The sequence below is a fragment of the Dromiciops gliroides genome, chromosome 2 (assembly GCF_019393635.1).
Source record: "Dromiciops gliroides isolate mDroGli1 chromosome 2, mDroGli1.pri, whole genome shotgun sequence".
Classification (NCBI taxonomy): Eukaryota; Metazoa; Chordata; class Mammalia; order Microbiotheria; family Microbiotheriidae; genus Dromiciops; species Dromiciops gliroides.
Window position 1 is genome coordinate 650790975 of NC_057862.1, and position 23870 is coordinate 650814844.

General features: G+C 42.3%; 1 protein-coding gene across 1 annotated transcript in view; it reads left to right on the top strand.

Annotated features, from left to right (window-relative positions):
• The window catches only part of TANGO6 (transport and golgi organization 6 homolog), a 214603-nt gene that overhangs the window by 82459 nt on the left and 108274 nt on the right, over positions 1-23870 (top strand). Inside the window, exons 13-14 of the mRNA XM_043986651.1 lie at positions 5317-5871; positions 7899-7956. Of these exons, the coding sequence (XP_043842586.1) occupies positions 5317-5871; positions 7899-7956 (613 nt within the window). The remainder of the gene's footprint in view (positions 1-5316; positions 5872-7898; positions 7957-23870) is intronic.

Here is a 23870-nt window from a genome sequence, read left to right on the forward strand (position 1 = left end):
TTTTTAACTAGCAGTGGATGACTTCTTCCTCCTGAGAGCTGCACAAATAGGTAGCTGATGCCCTTAGGCAGTAGGAGAGAGGCCCCCAGCAAAGCTGCTGTACAGGCAGCCTCCTGGTGCAACCTCAGAAGGACCAGGGATACATGTAGTCTGCAAGGTTCTGTCTCTGGAGGCAGGAGAGCTGAGGCTTGTTCAAGAAAGCCCTAGACTAGTTGAAAAACCACTGTGAGAATGACCAGTAGCAGGAGTGGCCCACTGAGCATGGCAGCCCTTGTACTAGGAGTGTTTTACCTAATACTCTGTTCTAAGACACCAGAGAGGTCAAGAGAGAAAGTGGTAAACCTTACCAAGTAACATACTCTCTGAACATTAGAAAAGAGACAGAAAGAATATTAGAATAAAATCAAAAGATTGGAAAAAAACAACAACAGAAGAAAATGTAAAATTATCTTCTATTAAGGAAAAAAAAAACTGACTTGGAAAAAAAGGTCACAGAGAGAAAATTTAAGAATCATTTGGACTTCCTGAAAACTGTGAACAAAGAAAAGCTTTGACACTATATTCTAAGAAATCATAAATGAAAACTTCCCAGATCAATTAGAACCAGAGGTCAAAGTAAAACTAGAAAGCATCTACGAATCCTTCCTTCCTTCCTTCCTTCCTTCCTTCCTTCCTTCCTTCCTTCCTTCCTTCCTTCCTTCCTTCCTTCCTTCCTTCCTTCCTTCCTTCCTTCCTTCCTTCCTTCCTTCCTTCCTTCCTTCCTTCCTTCCTTCCTTTCTTTCTTTCTTTCTTTCTTTCTTTCTTTCTTTCTTTCTTTCTTTCTTTCTTTCTTTCTTTCTTTCTTTTCTTTCACAATGAGGGTTAAATGACTTGCCCAGGGTCACACAGCTAGCAAGTGTCAAGTGTCTGAGGCTGATTTGAACTTAGGTCCTCCTGAATCCAGGGCTGGTGCTTTATCCACTGCACTACCTAGCTACCCCCTCAATCATTTCTTAAAAGAAACCCTGAGAGGGAGGAAGAAAAATTTAAGAAAACAGAATTAGCTTAAAGACTTAATCTCATCAGAGTGGGCTCAAGGAGGGAATAACACATCCAATAGGGAAGAGTAATCTCTTTAACCCTACAGGAAAGTAGGAGGGGAAGATGATAAAGAGGGAAGGGTGGGGGCAGCTAGGTGGTACAGTGAATAAAGCACCAGCCCTGGAGTCAGGAGGACCTGAGTTCAAATCCTGACTCAGACACTTGACACTTAGTGGCTGTGTGACCCTGGGCAAGTCACTTAACCCTAATTGCCTTACAAAAAACAAAAACAAACAAAGAGGGAAGGGTGAATGAAGGGAGGGTAGAGCGGGGAGGGGGCAGTCAGTAGCAAAACACTTTTGAGGATGGATGATTTTGATTACATTAAATTAAAAAATTTTTGTACAAACAGAAGCAATGCATCCAAAATTAGAAGGGAGGCAGAAAGCTGGGAAACAATTTTTGTGGCCAGTACTTCTGATAAAGCCCTCATCTCTAAAATATATAGGGAACTAAATCAAATTTATAAGAATCCAAGTCATTCCCCAATTGAGAAATGGTCAAAGGATATGAACAGACAGTTCTCTGATGAAGAAACCAAAGCTATCTATTCCCATATGAAAAAATGCTCTAAATCTCTAATGATTAGAGAGATACAAATTAAAACAACTCTGAGGTACCACCTGACACCTATCAGATTGGCTAAAATGACAAAAAAGGAAAATAATAAATGTTGGAGAAGCTGTGGGAAAATTGGAACACTAATGCATTGTTGGTGGAGCTGTGAACTGATCCAACCATTCTGAAGAGCAATTTGGAATTATGCCCAAAGGGTGATAAAGCTGTCCATACCCTTTGACCCAGCAATTCCACTTTTGGGTCTTTTTCCCAAAGAAATCATGGAAAGGGGAAAGGGACCCACATGTACAAAAATATTTATAGCTGCTCTTTATGTGGTGGCAAGGAATTGGAAGTCGAGGGGATGCCCATCAATTGGGGAATGGCTGGACAAGTTGTGGTATATGAATACAATGGAATACTATTGTGCTGTAAGAAACAATGAGCAGGAGGAGTTCAGAGAAACCTGGAGGGTCTTGCGTGGACTGATGATGAGTGAGATGAGCAGAACCAGAAGAACATTGTACATAGTATCATCAACATTGAGTGTTGACCTACTGTGATGGACTATATTCTTCTCACCAATGCAATGGTACAGAAGAGTTCCAGGGAACTCATGATAGAAGAGGATCTCCAAATCCAAGAAGAAAAAAAAAAAAGAACTGTGGAGTATAGATGCTGAATGAACCATATTATTTCTTTTGTTTTGGGTGCTGTTGTTTTTTCTATTTTGAGGTTTTTCATCATTGCTCTGATTTTTCTATTATAACATGACTAATGCAGAAATCGGATTAATGTTATTATGTGTATATATATATATATATATATATATATATATATATATATATATATATAATCTATATCAGATTACCTGCTGTCTAGGGGAGGGAGGGGGAGGGAGGGGAGGGAGGGAGAAAAATCTGAAATTGGAAAGCCTATATAAACAAAAGTTGAGAACTATCTTTACATGTAACGGGAAAAAATAAAATACTTTATTAATTTAAAAAATAAAAAAATAAAAATAAAAACTCTAAAACACTTTTGAGGAGGAATAGGGCAAAATAAGATAGAAAATAGAGTAAATATCATTGGAAGGGAATAGGATGGAGGGAAATAGTTATGATGATTGACTACAGTGGCAAAATGAATGGTACCTATTCTGCTAGGCTATTGTGAAGAAAATTCTTTGTCAAGTTTAAGATACTATATAAAAGTTATGATGAACAGAATGCTATCAGAAAAACCTTGAAAGACCCACATGAACTGAGGCAGAGAGAAATGTACTGTATATAGAATAGCAGCAATAGTGTAAGATCTGCTGGGAAGCACGTGGTTATTTTCAGCAAGTCAATGATCCAATATAACTCTGAAGGACTTATGAAAATTGCAATACACCTATAGAGAAAGAACTGATGGTACTTAAAAACAGACTGAAACACATTTTTTTTGACAACTCCTTAATCTGAAGTCTTGGGATTTTTTTTGTTTTTTTTTTCTCTCTTGTGGGGGGGGGGGCAGGGCAATGAGGGTTAAGTGACTTGCCCAAGGTCACACCGCTAGTAAGTTTCAAGTGTCTGAGGCTGGATTTGAACTCAGGTCCTCCTGAATCCAGGGCCAGTGCTTTATCCACTGTGTCACCTAGCTGCCCCCTGAAGTCTTGTTTTTATCTGTTTTCTCTCACAACCTAGCTAATGTAGAGATGTTTTCCATGACTACTCATGTATAACTTACATTGAATTGCTTGAGTTCTTGGGGTGGGGGTGGGAAGGGAGGGAGGAAGAGAAGTTGGAACACAAAGTTTTTTTAAAAATGTCAAAATTTGCTTTTACATATAATTTGGAAAACAAAATTCTAAACAGAGGGGAAAAAAAAAAGAAACCCTGAAATGCAAATTCCTAGGAGGGAAGATAATACCAAGAAGGGAAGAGTCGCAAGCAAAATAAACATGGTGATCTTGAAGGGGAGGATTAAAAGGAAAAAAATTCATTAGAAACTAAGGAGGTACCTATCAGTGGGGATGGTCAGACAAATTGTGGTATATAAATGTCATGGAATATTATTATGCTGTAAGAAATAACAAAAGAGTTAGAAAATCCTGCTAAGCACAGTGAAGCAGGCAGAACCAGGAGCACAATTTATAGTGGGACAACAACATTACAGAGAAAAAAACAACTTTGAAAGACTTAAGACCCATGATAAATGCAGTCACTGACTACGTCTTCAGTGACAGTGATAAAGTATGTCACCCAACTTCTGACCGAGAGGTGAAAAGTGGACTTAAGTGCAAAAAGAGACCTTCATTTCTTGACATGGCCACTGTGTCGGTTCATTTTGCTTCCCCACTCCCACCTTTTCTGGATTAAGGGTAAATTAGAAATAGCAATATCAAAAAAAGAGGGCCAGGGCAGCTAGGTGGCGCAGTGGATAGAGCACTGGCCCTGGATTCAGGAGGACCTGAGTTCAAATCCAGCCTCAGACACTTGACATGTCTTTACTAGCTGTGTGGACCCTGGGGAAGTCACTTAACCTCAGTTGCCTCACCAAAAAAAAAAAAAAAAAAAAGGCAGGCCATTGAAACATTTTAAAAATTCAAAAAAGCAAATAGAAGGGGGTTGAGAAGGGAGCACAGGCAAGCTGTACAATTTTGAAAGTGACATTTTAGACTTTTTTTTTTAAAAGCAAGTGACGTGAAATGGAAATTCACAGTTTCCTATATAATCAGGTTTTTTTTGTGCTCTTTATTTTTTGATGTTTAGAATTTTTTAAATCTTAAAAAGGAGAAAAGATGATATGAGACTGTAGGGTATAGATAGATATAATATTTCCACTTCAGTTGCTTAAGGAGAAACCAAGGTGTGAGTGAATGCTTAGACAAAAATAAAAATTTGGCGTGGCAAGACTAACAAAAGTATTTTTGAAGGCTTTTTTCCAGTTTTATATTACAGAAAAATCCTCTTATCCCTGAGGAACACCCATATTGCCCCACAACACACCTTCTTATCCCTTTTATTTTCCTGGATTTTTACAACGTCAGATTTGTCCATTGTTTTATACATGAAGCCCCTCTCCCAAATTGTGAAAGCTTTTAGTAGGAATCCTTTAGCTGCAATGCTAGCAGTGGAGGGGGAGGGGCAAATCACTTCCTCTTATCAGATATTTCGCTGGTTTAATACCTCTTGGTGTTGGCAAAAGTAATCCGAGAATGGTCTGCAGTGGCATTCCACCACAAATCTGACCTCAAAATGGTATCTTTGCTTAGTGTAGCAAGTCTTGATGTGTGAGGTCATCTAAAAGGCCTCAAACCGAGGAAGGTTCAACTTTTGGACCCTTTGAATGCTGCTTATCATATTTCTCCATTATTTTCTCTTCCCTTTAGGACACCAAGTTTTATTGCTAAAGAATATGAGATTAACAGAACAGTGTTTCTTCAGGGAATGTAATCTGTTTTGTGATTCTTGCCCTAACCTTCGATTATAAATACAGTGACCATCACTAAGGATGATTTGGGCAGAAAACCAAGCTAGAATTGGGAAACTAAATTTGAGGGACCTCTCAGCTCCTTCCAAGTCTATTTTTCTTATATTCTAATCAGCCAGTTTTGGGCATACATGTCTCATTTTTACTGGGGTATCTGTTCTGGTTGTGTTGATTTGTGTTTGTCTGATTGTTTTTTCATAGTTGAAATCAAGTGACTTTGATGTCCTGAAGAAGCTGGTGCCCCTGCTAGAAGAAGTCTCCTGCACGTACCCAGAACCTGTCATTCAAGAGCTTGCTGCTGATCTCCGCATCACCATCTGTACCCACGGGGCCTTCTCCACTGATGCTGTCAGTGTGGCAGCGGAGACTACAGTGAAAAAAAAAGATCCAGGAGGGAGCGAGATGGAGGGACGGCCTCATAGCAAATCTCAGAGCAGTTCTGAGGCTGAGGTGGTCCAGACACACTTGGACCCAAAGCCCCACAGGGAGAAAGCCAACCATACGGGGAGCCCTCCTGCTGCTCCGCCTGCGCCCCCTAAGGCCCAAGGAGCAAGCCCTGGGCAGCAGCGCCTCTTGGCTGAGGGTGCCCCTGCAGACCAGAACCCCAGAACCATCACCCCAGAACAGTTTCAGGAGGTTCTCTTGTCTGCCTATGATCCTGAGATTCCAACACGGGCTGCTGCCCTGAGGACTCTTTCCTGCTGGATAGAGCAGAGAGCTCCCCAGGCACTTAGGACCCAGGAGAAGCTTCTGAAGGTGAGCAGAGCACACTCTAAAACCATCCGAGTGGAGGAGGGTGGCTTTGAAACCACTCCAGGTGAATTCCACAAACATTTATTAAGCACTTACTATGGACCAGTCAGAAGGAACCACCCTCTTCCCCAAAGGCCCTGCATTCTGGGGAGGCTATACACAAGAAGGATACTGCAGTAGATTGAAGAGGGGGAGTGTGCCAAGGACCGGGGGAATCAGGAAGGCTTTGTTTCAACAAGGATTGATTGACCATCTTCCCAGGCTCTTCCAGTGCCCTTGGACTTGGCACTTGGATGGGCTTGTTATTTCATCTGTATGGGCACTTCCTCAGAGGATGCAAATGGAAATCCCTTGTATTCTGGGTCAGTCTTGGTCATCCCACATCCTGGGTTTATCCCATAAGTCCTCCACATAGATTCTAATCAGTGCAGTGAACACCTTCCTCTGAACATTTGGGAGCACAGGTGTTTTAGGGGACTCTCTCTTCCGTTACTTCCTGCTCTTGATGTAAGCCTGGCCCACCTCCCTTTTGGGTTGTATCAGTCCTCTCCCGTGTCTTTTATACCAGGCTCTCATGGAGACGTAAAGAAACAGATGGCCAACTTTGACAGGCTGATGATTGTGTTGTGGAGATAAGACCTACACACACAAACCAATTAAATCATTCTTTTTTTAAAAAACTAGACTTGTGGCTTTGTTGGCATAGGGAGCTCCTGGTGAGGACACTCCCTCCACCAGTGCAGATTGGCTACTCCTCTTCCACTTGCAATCTTAGAGTGGTGCCCGTGCCAGTGAGGGTTTAAGTGACTTGGCTAAGGTCACACAGTCACTGTGCCACACTGCCTTGTTAGAGAACACAGCTGGGCCATTGAACTCAGCACAGCATCCAGATGTGTAGACCAGAGACCGAGTGCTGAAGGGCATCAGGGCCGGATGGGGTTGACTCTGGGCATCTGAAGACTTGAGGTGGACTTGGAAGGTAAAGAGAAAGGGTGTTCCAGACAGACAGACAGCAGGAGCAAAAGGACAAAGGCAAGGGGAGAGAGCCCTTTGTGAGAGATGATTCTGGTTTTAATAAAACCATTTGATGTGGGAAACTCACCCTTTCTTCTGCTCTCCTGCTCCCTTTTATACCCCTCCCCCTAGAGAGGTATTAGACAGAGCCGGGAAGTGTCCTGGATTTCCCCCAGTTCTCACATCATCTAGTGGGTCTGTGATGGTCTGGGTGCTGGAGGCCCCTTGCCAGTCCCTCACCAATGTGGGGGCGGGGGGTGGGGGGGTGGGGGGGTGGGGAAGAGATGACTTTTAATTATGCGTTTGTTGGAACAGGACTCAGCTGTCTTCTTTGTGGAGGGTTTCCCTGACAACATGTAACCTCTTCCCATCTACCTTTCCTTGGGGCAAGGAATCACATTTGCACTAACTAGTACTAGTCGGAAACTGGTCACCTTTGAAAGCGTTCTGACCAAGAATTGCAGGCAGCATTCTGTCACTCAAAACTGATAACATTCTTCTTGGCTCCTTTGGGATAAGCAGGAAACAAAATGTCTCCACTGGCAGTGAGCTCAGCTGTCACCAGAGAGTATTTTTCTGCAGTACTAATGACTTTGTTCCTTTATCTACCCGTTTTATTGCCGCTTTCCTGTGAATATGTAATAGCATCACCAGTGATTTCGTTCATTTCAACATATCAAGTGCCCACCTATGCTGGTCACCAGTGGTACAGAAATAGCCTTCTTGGCCTCCAAAGGCTTCCCTTCTACTCCAGATAGTCATGTTTTTCCTACCCCAGCACCAGGGATAGGTTAGCTTCCTAACAAAGGAAGGTGGGAAAGCTTGTGTTTAATAAATTTAAAAAGTGGACTCCAAACTTGTCTTTTGTTTATTCTACAAAGCTCTAAAACTTTTACAGACTTCCTGGGCCCATTGTCTAGAAAAGAGAAAAGGAAGAAAATAGTCATTGTGTTGACATGGCTCATAAGTTTTGACTATTCTTTGTGCATTAAGACCACTGTGTTTTGTGATTTCAGGTGTTCTTAGAGAACATGGAGCACGAAGACACCTTTGTGTACTTGTCTGCTATTCAGGGTAAGTCAGTCCTAGCAAAAGGCTTTGTTACTAGGATCTTTCCTCTGGCGTTTTGTTCATATTTTCAAGAGTTTGTGTTTACCTAGAGTTTTATACCCATAGGCCCACGGTACTATAGTTTATCCACAGTACCATAGACGTCCTCCTGCCAAATAGCTGACACTCCCTTTTCCTTCAATACTTCAGCATATATTTTCTCTCTAGTGATGCAGATAGCAACCTCTCTATCTGTGACTGCTCCTGTGGTCCATGGCTTTCCATAGGTCCACTACAGGGGTCTGCCCAATGTGCTGGAAGCCTTCCTGCATTTTTCTTGACATCAAGAGGGTACCAGGGGAGTGTTCTGGCTGTACACCTGTCATTCCTTGCCCATCTTCTCTTCATGTCGTACATTTCCATGCTGACATTGTTTTCTCCTTATCCTCCAAGTTCTTCAATGGTTATATTTTGCAGCCTGCTCCCACCCATTATGTGGCTCTCCATTCCTTTCTGTGTGATAATTCATTTTTATTTCTTTCAGAGACAATATTCCTTGTTTCACTCATACATCAAAATTCCATATGGGTAGAATATTGGTATTTAGAAGATGAACTTTTGTTTCTAAGGGAAGTTTGGAGTCATTGATGGACCTTTGTAATTTCCAAAGACAATCCAGCCCTCTATTCTCCCATTCAGTTCCAGGCCCATCTGGTTGTCCCTTTGCTCTTTTTGTCCCAGATATATGCAGTGATAGCAGTAGGTATTCTTTATGCAGTTGGTCTTCTTCCCTGTGTGGATGGATGGTCAGTCCAAACTTGAATTCTGAGTGGTCACAAGTCTTATCTAGGAGAGTCTGAATTTTTCCAGGGCTTTTTTTTTTTTCAGAATAATTGTGTTTCTTCTTTATTTATATGTAAGTAAACATTTGTTTCCAAAAATTGCTCAAAAAAAATCTTTCCTTGTGTTTGAGCAGCTAAGTGAGACAGGAATTTTCCCTGGTTTGGCCACTATTCCTACTAGATTCATAGCTAATTACCTGTATATACTTTTAGAGGTCCACTTATATACATATGGATAAATGTACACAAACACACATACACATGTGCACACGTGTATGTATGTATGCATAGTACATGCACACGTGTGTATCATTCTTATACATACATACATACAAAAGAATAGAAATAAAAACCTTAGTCTCTATTAAGTATGACCTAGGAAGCAATTCTCAACTCACTGATCCAGTTTAGAATGCTAACTAGAAGAATAGAACTGTTAAATGCTCCTACAGAAGGATTTCTGAGCTAGGGGCAGGGACATATTATGTGGGTATGTGGGTATGTGGGTAAAGCACTCCAAGCAGTTGCTTCATCTGATGGTATAGTGCCATCCGCAAACAGGAGCATCGGGAGGACTGCACTATCCAAGATAATCTGTCTTCAGCGTGTGCTCTGTTCTGCATCTTCTCCATCATAGATTACTGAGCACACTTTGCAAGCTAACCATGTTTTATACCTCTCCTGATATTTATGATCAAAAGGGCAATGAATGAGATTGCTTCTATTTTATCTCTTTAAAGGAATCTTGAATTATTTTGACATATAGATGGGATAAACCTTGTTTGAAAAGAGCCCTTAAGGCGATGCAATATTTTTTTCTCTACCAAGTAGAATATTTTTTCTTAGTCAACAAAGTTAACACAATGGGATCTTGTACTTTAGGCAGTCAGGTGTGAAATGGCAAAGAGAGGGTCCTTTGGTGAGCACTGATCACAAAAACCTGCTCCTTCCCCACTAATGTCCTCCTCAAGAAGGTTCTTGGTTTGTGTAGAAAGGGAACTACAGAATGGTTTTGTCTAGGTGGGAGAGCTGGCAGATATATCAGTAGTCAATGATGTTTTACCAGTCCTCATTTTTTGGTACTTATTAGGTCCAAAATTCATTCCATGCTTCACATATCTTCCCCTCAAAATAACCTTCTCCAGCATGGACTTTCTTTGTAGACACTTGATCCTGTCTGGCTACTTTCCCCATCTTTGTTCCCTTTAATGCCATTGCTGTCCCTCTGATAAAAACCATATCATCTGTGATGTTAGTAACCAAGTTAGTGTATGAGACACTCTCCTTAAGTTATTTCAATAATAATTTCAGAAGGGCCACAGAGGAATAAATTTTACCATCTCCTTCAATAACCCATTCCCATGTCTTACTATGATAAAGAAGGCTTTCTTTGTACTTAATTATTTAATAAATCACTAGATTAAGCCCATTTACCATAATTCAGCAGCAATATCAAACAACATATACCTCTGAATACACAGTTCCAGCTCACATATGTCTCTTAGGTGAGAATGGCAACCCAGAAAAGATTGACAGACACCAGGGTTGAGGAAAGGCTCCTTAGATACCATCCATGGGAGTCACCAGTCGTGCTTTGGAGCTAGGGGACCTCCCCCCTCTGTGATAGTGGGGGAGACTGACTGGTTGAGATCTCAAACTGGGATTTGGATCCATTTTCTCATAGGAACTTCACCATAATTAAGTTCTGTGGTACTGTGGGCATGGTATTATATTTCAGGAACCTTATAGGTGAAAGTGGCTTTGATGGGTCAGTCTGGGAACCTAACCACTGTGCATAACATTGTTTCTATGGGAAAACAAATTCCAATTTACATAAAAAAACCTTTTGGAATACAGTCTGTTCATAATTTGGAGACTTACCCGTAGGAGATATCTTTATACAGGGTCCTTGCAGATCCTGGGATATTATTCATCTAAATACATCCAAATCTTATCGTCTTTTTTGACTGGTTGGATGTTTTGACTATTTAGCCATTTAGTCTCCTGAGTCCTTTTGCTGTTCTCCAGTATCACATTCGTTTGTGGATTACCATACTACATGAACTTTTAATCTTCCATTAGGGGCCTTGTGAAAGGGCACAGTGTAATGAGGGTTTTATTTAAGAAACCCTATAAAATATACCTTTATTTGTTTTTTTCCCCTAGTATCACGACCCTTAAAAAAAAATGAACACCTCATTCTTAAAGTCAGGTATATTTTAATTTCTTTAATTTTTCCCCCAAGGTGCCTTTTACCTCCATGGTTATTAGTCTAGTATTATTTGTTAACTTTTATAAGGGATATAAACAATGTACTAATTAGATGCTGGTCAGGACCTTGAATGAACTGCAGGGTTGGATTTACACAAATTTCTCCTTGCTCTGTCACTATTCCAGGGTTGCAGAGTAATAGTAGTAATTTGTGCTGCCTTTTCAGATCTATTATAGAGTAAGAAATGATTGACCACTTTTTATTTGGTAGACCTTATTACTATTCTGTCAGGCCTTTAGGCCTAGGTAAGCTAATGGCTTCTGCTCAGATGATGCAATCGATCAATCAGCATTTATTAATTACCTGAGGGGGGGGGGATACAAAAGACGGTCCCTGCTCTCCTTGACCTTGCAGCTTAATGGGGGAGACTATGCAAACAAATATATGAAAAGTGAGCTAAGTACAAGATAACGTAATATAAGATAAATAGGAAATGATTAATGGAGGGAAGGCATTAGAGTTAGGAGGAGTTGGAAGACTTTATGTAGAAGGTAGGATTTTAGTTGGGACTTAAAAGAAGCCTGGGAAATCAGTAGTCAGAGCAGAGGAGGAAGAGAGTTCCAGGCATGGGGGGGGGGGGGGGGGGGGGGGACAGCCAGAGAGAATGCCCAGAGCCAAGAGATGGAGGATCTTGTTTATGAAATAACCAGGAGATCAGTGTCACTGGATGGAACAATGTGTGGTGGGGAGGAAGCTATAGGAGGGAGCTAGGTAATCCAGGACAACTCTGAAGGACTTAGAAAAAATGTAGTCCATCTCCAAAGAAAGAACTCATGGCAGAGGCAGCTAGGTGGTGCAGTGGATAAGCACCGGCCCTGGAGTCAGGAGGACCTGAGTTCAAATCCGGCCTCAGACACTTGACACTTACTAGCTGTGTGACCCTGGGCAAGTCACTTAACCCTCATTGCCCCGCAAAAACAAAAACAAACAAACAAAAATAGAACTGATGGAGTCCAAATACAGATTGAAGCCTATTTTTTTTTAGTTTCTTTTTCTTAGATGTTTTTGTCTGTTTTCTTTTACAACCTGACTAGTGTGGAAATGTTTTACATGACTACACATGTATAACTTATATTGAGTTGCTTGTGTTCTTAAGGGTGGGGGTAAGCAGGGAGGGAGGAAGAGAATTTGGAACACAGTTTTAAAAATGGATGTTAAGGGGCGGCTAGGTGGCGCAGTGGATAGAGCACTGGCCCTGGAGTCAGGAGTTCAAATCCGGCCTCCGACACTTAACACTTACTAGCTGTGTGACCCTGGGCAAGTCACTTAACCCCAATTGCCTCACTAAAAAAACAAAAACAAAACAAACAAAAATGGATGTTAAAGTTGTTTTTACATGTAATTAGGGGAAAATAAAGAAATAAATAGAAATAAAAAGAAAAAAAAAGGAGGGAGCTAGGTTCTGGAGGGACTTGAATGCCAAGAAGAGGATTTTGTATTTGTTCCTAGAGGCAATAGGGAGCCACTGGACTCTATTGAGTGAGTGTGAGTGTGTGTGGGTGTGGGTGTGGGTGTGGGGGGGGGTGACGTAGTCAGACCTGGGCTTCAGGAAAATTACTTTAGCAGCTGAATGGAGGATGAGCTGGAGTGAGAAGAGACATGTGGCAGGTAGACCCACTAACAGATATTGCAATAATCCAGGTGTGAGGTGATGAGGACCTGCTCTGGGGTGGGGGCTATGTCAGAGGAGAGAAGGGCGAGTGTGCAAGAGCTGTTGCTAAGGAAACTGACAGGCCTTGGCAACTGATTTGCTAAGGGGGGAAGGGGAGAATGAGAGATAGTGAAGAGCCCAGAATGACTCTTCAGTTGTGAGTCTGAGGGATGGGAGGGTGGTGTTGCCCTCTATGATCACAGGGAAGGTAAGATGGGGGAGGATTTAGGGAGAACTAATGAGTTCAGTTTTACACATATTGAGATTAAGCTGTCTATTGGACATCCAGTTTGAGTTGGGAGATGGGAGGTCAGCAGAGAGATTGGGGCAGGAAAGTTAGGTTTGAGAATCATCAGCATAAAGATAGTCATTAATCCCAAGGGAGCTGATGAGGTCCCCAAGTGAGTAGCCTAGAGCAAGATGAAGAAAAGGCCCAGGACAGACCTCTGGGGGACATCTATGGTTAGAAGGGGTGATCCGGAGGAGGATTCAGCAAAGGAGCCAGAGAAGAAGCCGTCAGGGAGATAGGAGGAGAACCAGGAGAGAGGGGTGAAAACCTGGGGAGAAGAGGGTAAACAGCCTCTAGTTCCCCGTGTTCTTAGTAAAATTTGCTCCTAGTACAAATTCATGTTCAGAATAGCTTTGAGAAATTGTGTCTTGATGTGATTTGAAGATAGTTTGCATAGAAATGGTGGTTGGAAAGTTGAGTGACTGATAGAATGTAGAAGGGAAAAGGAAGAAAGCCAGGACTGGATTAGGGGGTTACCATGGTTTAGGTATGGGAGAAGAATGAGGAAATACTAAAGAAGATGAATAATCACTAAAAGTAATAAGGGGTGTAGAAATGGAGAGCCAAGGGAAGAGATATCAAAAAAGGAGAAAGAGAGCACTGGTATTCGATATTACAGAGATGACAGGAAGGTGAGAAAGATGAAAAAGGTCCTGTGCCCAGGGAGACTAAAGGCAAGAAACCCGACCTCATAGATGAAAAAAAAATCTAAAATGCCCCAAATTGATTGTCCTTTGAAAACAACCCAGTTTGTTCCTTTCCTAAGAAACTTAAAGGCTGGCACGATGAGATGCTTCCTCTAGATTTCTGGGAGTGGAGGCTTCCCAAACAGGAGGCGATATTTGTTGCCCATCAGCATTTGCTTTTCTGATGATTAGCCCATTGATTGAAAATCTAAGTTTTTAGAGTTCAGAGATGTAACAAAGCATGTGTCTGTTGGCTTGATGTTTGTTTTTACTCATTTAATTAGTGTACCCATCATTTACTAGCTAATTTGGTTGGAGGGCCTGGAGTTTTTGGCTCTCCACTCTCCAAGATGGACAGTTTGAAGCTAATTGGTGTTTTGGGTACTTGTAACATATACTTAGGCACTGATGCCTTGGGTGAATTTTTTATAAAAAAGGTGGAGCAGGAGTTTCCTACCTAGCACTGTTAATGGTAGTTCTTCTATCCCTGCCAGAGGCAGATCTGATGATTTGGTGTCATAACCTGACAAAACCAGCCTTTTGTCAATGATCCCACACAACAAGGGCTACCTTTTCTTTTAGGAATGGTCGGGGTTTTCTTAGTGCTTTCTTTTATCATATTTTTACTTTTCCTCTCAAAGTATAAGTGGCTCTATGTGAAACCCAGACCTTCTCCCTCTTTTAATTGATTTAATATTTTGAGTTTTTGTTGTAGTTTCTCATACTGCAAATGGCAGGAAAACACACAGCATGACTCTTACCCCATCCATCTGTCTTACTCTCCTCAGTTACCATTTGGAAAAGAGGAAACTAAGATGGTGGCCCAACTCCACTTTGGTTTTCTCTCACTGGGGGCCCACTTTTGCTTTACCTCTGCCTCCTGAAATCCTTTTCTTCCTTTATGGCCACGTGATTGTCACCTCGTCCATTAAACCTGCGTCAGTTCTTCTAGCTGAAATTGATCATTCCCACCTCAAATTGTCCTAAAATTCTTTGCCAGGATCTCTCTTTCCCCCATACCATATTCTACGGAATCTTACAATTGTATATGTCCACGCTATTCCCCACTGCCCCCTCATCCCATTGTCAGCTCCCTACTGTTGCGGTCTTACTTGAGTGCCCTGCCCACAGATTCCAAACTAATATTTGCTGAGATGAATTTGCTATTGAATCCAACTCACTGGACCCAGGAACAACAACTAGTATTATCAAGTGCTTTAAGGTTTGGAAAGTGCAGTACAAGTATCTCATTTGATATTTATACTAGTCCTGGGAGGTAGGAGCTGTAATTATCTCCATTTTGCAGAGGAGGAAACGGAGGCAAGCAGAGGTGAAGTGATTTGTCTAGGGTCACACACATAGGAGCCGTCTGAGGCAGGATTTGAGCTTAGGCCTTCCTTACTCTAGGCCTGCTATTCTACCTAGCTTTCTAAAAATCAGCGAGCTGTTCTTTTTATTGATAGCTCCACCTTAATTATGTTTATCGACTTAACGTATATATATATTTTTGCATCTGCATTACATCATCTTGGAACCTGGGAATCCTGTTGGTGATAGAACTTATATGTAGACATATGTGTGGATTTATAAGAATATATGTGATGAGCAGAGGAAAATGACAAATGTTGTAGGGGATAGGGGGAAAATAAGACATTCATACATTCTTGATAAAGTTGTAAACTGATTCAAACATTCTATAGAACAATTTGGAACTATGGCCAAAGGGCTATAAAACCAAGCATACTCTTTGACCTAGTAATACCACTACTAGGTTGGTATCCAAAAAGAGATTCTTTAAAAGTTGAATTTGAAATTGAGGGGATGCCCATCAATTGGGGAATGGCTGAATGAACTGTGGGATAAGATTATGATGGAACACTATTGTGCTGTAAGAAGTAATGAGCAGGATGCTTTCAGAAAAACCTGGAAAGACTTACATGAGCTGATACAAAGTGAAATGTACTGTATACAAAATAACAAATATATTGTAAGATGATCTGCTGTGAATGACTTAGTTATTTTCAGCAATACAATGATCCAAGACAACTCTGAAAGACTTATGAAAAATGCAGTCCATCTACAGAGAAAGAACTGATTTTATCCGATACAAATTGAAGCATACTTTTTTGTTAGTTCCTTTTTCTAAAGTTTTTTTGTTTGTTTTCTTTCACAACCTGACTAATGTGGAAATGTTTTCCATAACTACACATGTGTAACTTACACTGAATTGCTTAAGTTCTTTTTTTTTTTTTTTGGTGAGGCATTTGGGGTTAAGTGACTTGCCTAGGGTCACACAGCTAGTAAGTGTTAAGTGTCTGAGGCCGGATTTGAACTCAGGTCTTCCTGACTCCAGGGCCGGTGCTCTATCCACTGCACCAAGTAGCTGCCCCAATTGCTTAAGTTCTTAAAGGTGGGAGTGGAGAGGGAGGGAGGAAGAGAATTTGGAGCACAAAGTTTTAAAAATTGATGTTAAAATTTGTTTTTACATGTAATTTGGGAAAAAAAAATGTGATGTATGTGTATGTGATATATGGAAGAAATGAAGTTTTAAAAATTTTTTTCTGTGAATTTTCATTATCCATGTTCTAGTTGTTTTTTGCTGTGGATGATGGAGAACTAGCTGTATTTTCTTTTGGCTACAATATGATTAAAAATGGCTCACATTTATCTAGCACTTTAATGTTCATGTAGAATGAAGAAATTGAGGTGAAGAGGGACAAGAAAATCCAGCTGAATATTCTTCAGCTGTTGGCTGAAGCCTTGCTTACAGTGTGACCCAGGCCTTGTTTCTGGTATTCAGAGCTATAGTTGATTTTCCCCCTAGTTCTTTTTTTGCTTTTTTTGCTTTGACTCCTTTCTTTTTGACGACAGATCATAAGTAAATAAATAAATAAATAAATAAATAATGTCTTTGGTCTGTAGCTTCTCTGTGGACAGATCCCCACATAAATATAGTTCACAGAATCACAGAAAGTTAGAACTGAAAGGATTCTTACAGATCTTTTTAGTCCCATCCCCTTAGAGAAGAGGCAACTGAGGCCAGAAGAGGAAAAAGTGACTTGTCTAAGGTTGCAGTTATGCAGGAATTCTCTTGGCCAGACTGCTTTAGATCAAATGACTCCTTTCCTTTCTTTTGTGTTCATTAGTTTATATATTGACTCACACACTTAATCTCTCCTCTTGTCTTTGTTCTCCTTCCTGCTAAATTCTAAGAATTTTTCTGTAAAGGAATAGAGTGTTTGTTGCCCTGGTATTCCTCTCCCTGACTCAAGATCTTTGCAAGTGTTTGCTGAGGCAGGGTGAGTAGGGTGAGTGTGCACCTTATTGAGGAGTTTAAAAAAAAAAAAGGAAATTATGGCAAAGATGAAGGAGCTGTGGATAAGCTGAATGAAAGAGAAGCAGAATGAACATAGAGAAACAAAGAAGGGGCCCTTTACTTCATGCCCTCTCCTCACTCTTCCCTAGTGGTTTTCCTTGCCTTCCACAGAAGCTGACCCAGCTTCATGTACACAGCCTTGGAGCAGTTTCCATGTATTGACATCAACATTCCATGAACCGTTTTCTCCCTTTTTATTTTGGCTGAGGCAGTTGGGGTTAAGTGACTTGCCCAGGGTCACACAGCTAAGTGTTAAGTGTCTGAGGCCCGATTTGAACTCAGCTCCTCCTGACTCCAGGGCCGGTGCTCTATCCACTGTGCCGCCTAGCTGCCCCCGTCTTCTCTTTTACTTCAAGAGAGAAATGATGCTTTTGCCAGACACTTGTCCTTAGTGTCATGGGGAGAATGGGGTAAGGGGTAGGGGTTAGGGGTTTGGGGTCCTTAGGAATTCCTTTTTAAAGAATTATACCCGGGGCAGCTAGGTGGCTCAGTGAATAGAGCACCAGCCCTGGAGTCAGGAGGACCTGAGTTCAAATATGACCTCAGACACTTAACACTTACTAGCTGTGTGACCCTGGGCAAGTCACTTAACCCCAATTGACTCACTAAAAAAAAAAATTAAATGGTAGTTTATTTAGAGGAAGGGGAAGGGAAGGGAAACCATGAAAGAAGTCCTTGAACTTCTCATGGGAAGAAGGCATGGCACAGAGCATGGCTCTGAGGTATCAATCTCCTCTAGCAGGAGACTGGCAAGTACTTTTATAGAGGACTGATGGGGGTGGCCCTCTGACTGTGGAAAGTTCCTTTAGTGAGGGAGGACCATCCCCCACTGGTGGTGGCTGGAGGAGTTGGGTGAGGGGTGGCTGCAGATCTCAAGCCATCTCTCTCCTCAGGACACAAAGGAAGCAGCCACTGGTGGTGGCTGGAGGAGTTGGGTGAGGGGTGGCTGCAGATCTCAAGCCATCTCTCTCCTCAGGACACAAAGGAAGCAGCCACACCTAATCTTATCTCCCCAGGGGTGAGGGAGACTAGAATGAAGGGTGGAGGTCCCGAAGCTAGCTCAGTTGGATCTGGTTCCACTTATCTCTTTAGGTATGTCTGTCCTTTGGTTTAGTTTCTTAAGGAGAAGGTTCTTTGATGTGCCCCAGAGAATTTCTGGGGTGCTATGGGCCCATAACATTAGATTCTGTGTTTCTCCTCTGTCCCCTTTACATTCCATTGTTAGATATTTTGTGGGAAAACCCTTTTTTTTTTTTTTGTGGGGCAGTGGGGGTTAAGTGACTTGCCCAAGGTCACACAGCTAGTAAGTGTCAAGTGTCTGAGGCCAGATTTGAACTCAGGTACTCCTGAATCCAGGGCCGGTGCTTTATCCACTGCACCACCTAGCCGCCCCCAGGGAAAACCCTTTTTACAGAGCAGTTTGGGGAGAAGTTGATTGAAGCAACTCAGCCCTCAACAGGGGTTTCTGTGGACTCTACACACTTGACATCAAAACCATAAATACAATGCTTTAGAAACTTTTATGTTAAGCATTCTAATTGTTCCCTCTTTACGTGTGTCCTTTGCCTGCCTGCGCAGCTGACTAAGCAATTCTACAGAATTCTTGTTACAGTGTGTTCAAGGATCCCCTGAGGAGGTATGTGCCTCCTTTAGAAGTTACTCGGATTTGTAGAATTTTGTCATATTGGTTGAATAATTAACCCTCTTCAGATTTAGGCCAGTTTTGTTATAGAATTATTCATCTGGGCCAATCCCTCCTAGAGCACTCTGGGCTCGGGTCATTGGTGGTATCCATTGGTTATCAAATAGTTCCATACTCACAGAGCCCTCCCAGGTGAGGCTAACCATCACCTGAAAATGTTCCATTGTGCCCTTTTCTTTCTGCATCTCTCATGCTTCCTAATAACTTCCCCTCCCTCGTGACAAAGAAAATTTAAGCAAAAACATCCGCTGTCTGATGATATAGACGGCATTCTGTGGCCACAGATCACCACCTCTGTATTGCTTGCTTTCTGGAATCAAGATTCTGATGGCTATCTTTTCCAAATACTTGCCCCTTTAAAAATTATTCATAAATTTTGTTTTAGCTTCTAACAAAATGAACAGGACCAAAAACAGGTGGTAATAAAAAGCCCTAGGTTTCATTGAATGCAGCCCGGGCAGACAGACCAATATTTAATCCTTCCTAAATGTGTTGATTCAAATGTGAAAGTCCCAGAGGTATTCATCACCTTAGGGAGAGCACACTGCTTGTTTGTGTGCCCTAAACCTAGATGGAAGGCACATTCCAGATTTGAATCTAAAAATAGATGAATCACAAAGGAAGGAGACAAACATGGCCTTGTGCCTTTTCAATGGGGATATCCAGAATGGCAGGGAAGATGTCACAGTGAGAAGCCACCTGGAGAGCCCTGGCCAGGGCCAAGTTACTTAACTTCACTTGAATTTCATTCTCGAGGGAGCCGGCTTTCTTGGATCCCTGTGGCTGTGTCATTTGGAGATGTGGATGAAAATAAGAGTGCTGGGATCCGAGCCTGGCAAGTCACCTTGTGCTTTGTGGATCTGTGGCCTGAAGCCGCTTCAGGCTACTGACGTGCCCAAACAATTCCGTGGCTATTTCCACCCATGGCAGAAGGGCCGCAAGAGCTCAGCAAGGGGAAGTTAGGTCAGAGAGGAAAGCAGGCAGTTTCAGACACAGCAGATTTGCAAGTCTTAACTCCTCAGTGACCCGTAGCTCTTAAGCTCATTGCCAAATTCCAGCCACACAGGAAAGTGGCTTGAGCAGTCATTTCCCTGGGACTGCAGAAAGTGCTGTGGCTGACCTCAGAGGACCTGGGTGCAAATCCTCCTCGTACAACTTACCACCAGAGTAACTTCTCTGGGTCTTCCTAGCCTGATCTTAGGGCCCTTGACCTTTCCCGTCGGTTCAGTTGTCAGGTCTATGCAGGGGACTCCAAAAATGGTTCTTTTATGCTTGAGTCCTCCCATCACCAACTGCTTGTGCAATGTTTGGAACTTGACGTACCACAGGCATCCCCCTACTCACTGTGTCCAGACCACAGCTCCTCACCTCCCCCCACCCCCCAGCTCTGCCACCACCCCTTTTTTTTGGTTTGTTTTGGTTTTTGGTTTTTTTGGTGAGGCAATTGGGGTTGTGACTTGCACACAGCTAGTGTCAAGTGTCTTAAGCCGGATTTGAACTCAGGTCCTTCCTGAATCCAGGGCCGGTGCTTTATCCACTGCGCCACCTAGCTTTTTACTCTGGCTGTCCCCCATGCCTGGTATACACGCTCTCCTCATCTCTGCCTACTGACTTCCTTGGCTTCCTTTGGGTGTCAGCTAAAATCCCACCTTCTGCAAAAAGCTTTCCCCAGTCCTCCTTAATGCTAGTTCTGGCCCTCCGTGCTTATCTTCAATTTAGCCTTTATACATCTGGCTTCTACATAGTGATCTGTGTGCTTTCTCCCCAGTGGAAAGCGAGCTCCTTGCGGCCAGGGACTGTGCCATCACCTGGCACATAGTTAGCACTCCATCCGTATATGTCCCAGCAATTGACTCACTTTTCACTCTTCAGAGATACCCGACTCTCAAGCATCTACAACAGTTGTTAAGCAGAAAACACATTTTCCTCAGTCACCTGATATGCTTCTGATACTGCAGGAAGTAGGACAGCATGTTATTAGATGGCCCAGATTAATTTTATAATAGTCTTATTTATCCACATGTACCAAAGAGTACAAATGTGATGAAGCTACAAAAATATAGTAAGTGGTGCTTGTCCATAGAACTCTTTGTTAAGTCCTGGGGAAGAGGCAGGGAGTTTGTGGGGAAGTGTGAAGATATATCTGTATCCCCTTTATTATATTGGCTCTGCCTGCCCATAAGCAATTAATATTTTTCCAATTGTTTAGATCTGACTTTATTTCTGTGAAAAGTGTTTTGTGATTCTGGTCGTATAGTTGCTGTGTTTGTCTTGGCAGGTGGACCTGCCAAGTATTTTATATTGGCCACAGTTATTTTAAATGGAATTTCTCTTTCTATTTGTTGCTGCGGGACTTTATTGGTAGTATATAGAAATGCTGATGATTTATGTGGGTTTATTTTGTATCTTGCAACTTTGCTAAAGTTGTTCATAATATCAAGTAGCTTTTTAGTTGATTCTCTGGGATTTTCTAAGTATAACATCATATCATTTGCAAAGAGTGATAGTTTTGTTTCCTTATTACTTATTCCAATTCCTTTAATTTCTTTTTCTCCTCTTACTGCTATTGCTAACATTTCTAGTGCAGTATTAAATAATAGAGGTGATAATGGTCATCCTTGCTTCACGCCTGATTGTATTGGGAAGTTTTTTTAGCTTATCCGCATTACTGATAATGCTTGCTGATGGTTTTAGATAAATAGTACTTATCATTTTAAGGTAAGCTCCTTTTATTCCTATGCTCTGTAGTGTTTTTTAATAGGAATGGGTGCTGTATTTTGTCAGAGGCCTTTTCTGCATCTATTGAGATAATCCTATGATTGCTGTTGCTTTTGTTATTGTCTATATCCCCTTTAAAAATCACACGATATCCTTCAGAGCCCCAGATCATCTGAGCTTCTAGATTATCTGTGCAGCCATTTCCCTTCATTAACCAGAGGAACCAAGAATTGTTTGTCCTCTCCCAAAGAAGACACAGCACAAAAACACCAAATGCTTATTGTGTTTATGTTGTAATAGTCATCAGAGCTCACAGTCCTATGGCGCTTTGAGTACTTTGTGGTACTTTTAAAGATTACAAAGCCATGTTTACATATCTCATTTGATCCACAACCCCATGAAGCAGATGCTGTTATTACCCCCATTTTACAAATCAGGAAACTGAGGCTGACAGAGATTAAGTGACTTAGCCAGAGTCATACATCTAGGAAGTGTCCTAGGCAGAATTTGAACTCATCTCTGCCTGACTCTGAAGTCCAGACACCTGACTGCCCAACCGTGTACTCAGCACTCTGTGAGGGAAGATACATACCAAATCTAATGAACACACAGCCCCTGCCCAATGGATTTTATAGTTGGGGGATGAGATGACTTTTCTGACCACATTCCATGGCATGCGCATTGCAGAGGTTCAGAGCAAGTGTCCTGTTAAGTCTGAGGGGAGGGAGGCTGCTCTCGGGGAAAGTGGCATCTGAGATGGTTTGAGAGGAAGAATTCGATGGTTGGGAAGAGAATGGGCTTTCTGGGCCTAAGCCACTGCATCCTAGGAGGGCATCACATGGGGTGAAGGGAGGAAGAGTTCCTGTTGGATGTGGCTATGGAGGAGGAGGAGGAGGAGGAGGAGGAGGGAGATGCTCACCTGGTAGGTGAGCCACTAAGTCTTGGTGAATAGGAGGGACCAGTAAAAGGCCCAAAGTCTCTCCTCTATCCCATCCCCCTTTCTTAGAACCCCCTTGCTGCTTGTATCACATACTCCTGTATGTTGTATCATACTCATTTGTCTACATATGTATCCCCTGAGCTCCTGAGGGTAGGAGGGAAGAACCGGGTGGTTTACATGTCTTAGTTTTCCGGGGCCTCTGACATAGTAGGTGCTTATTGAATACTTGCTGCATGTAATTGAATTATGATCTCTTCACATTGTCTTACAGCAGTTGGGTTCTCTCCTTTGTGCTTGTTACACTTATTTGTTGTACTTTCCTGATAGACTGGGCATTTCTTGAGAATAGGGACTCTGGGTTTTTTTCCTTCTTTATATTTGTGCTTTCAGTGATTAGCATGGGGTCCTGTGCCTAGTAAATACTTAAGTATTTAATGAATTTTATTGAATTTTAGGGAGGCACTGCTGCAGTAGCAGAAAGTGTGTTGGACCCAAGACCAGAAGATGGGGTGTGAGTGTTGGCACTGCCACCCACTAGGCATGTGGTTTTGGAAAAGTCATTTTCTACCTCAGTTGATTCATCTTTAAAATGATGAATAACACGTTATTGTTATGAGAGTAATGGAACCTGCCCTACTCTCTTCACAGGGGAAGATCTGTGGGAATCAAAGTTGTGAGAGCTGATATTGTGGGAATCAGTGGAGATAATGGACATAAAATACTCTATAGGCCATAAAGTCAGTCAGTATTTGTTAACTACCTACTGTGTGTCAGGGACTGTGCTAAGTGCTGAGGACACAAAAAAAAGCCAATGATCATTCCCGGCTCTCAGTGTGATGGAAGAGACAACACGAAAGTGCTCTGTACAGGCACAATATGTACAAGATAAAGTGGAGATGATCAATATAAGGCAGGTCTTCATATTGAAGGGATCAGTCCAGGATTCCTGCAGAAGGCAGGATATTAGTGAGGACTTGAAGGAAGCCAGGGACATCAGGAGGCACAGAGGAGGAGGGGGAGGAGGAGGAACATCCCAGGCATGGGAGGCAGCCAGGGAAGATGCCCAGTCAGAGGCTGCAGGGGGGTCCTGGAGGAGGAGAATTGGGCCACTAAGAAACCCTTGGTAACTTGGGGGAGAGTGGCGTCAATGGGACGGCAGGAAGTCAGAAGCCAGACAGCAGAGTTAAAAAGGAGAGGGAGCCGAAGGGTAGGGGAGGTCCCTGGTGCAGACGGCTTCTCGAGGAGTTCAGCCCCAAAAGGGAGGAGAGAGAGGGCACAGGAGGACTGTGGACTTATCTGTTGTGCTGATATTTGGGGAAAAGACCCCCAATCCCTTTTCCCCATGGACTTCTCTCTCAGGACTTTCACATGTGTGTAAATTGCTCTTTTCTATGTATACAGATTGTTATTTGCAAATTTGACTTTATGTAAAGAATTCTGAAAGAAATCTACATTCCAAAAA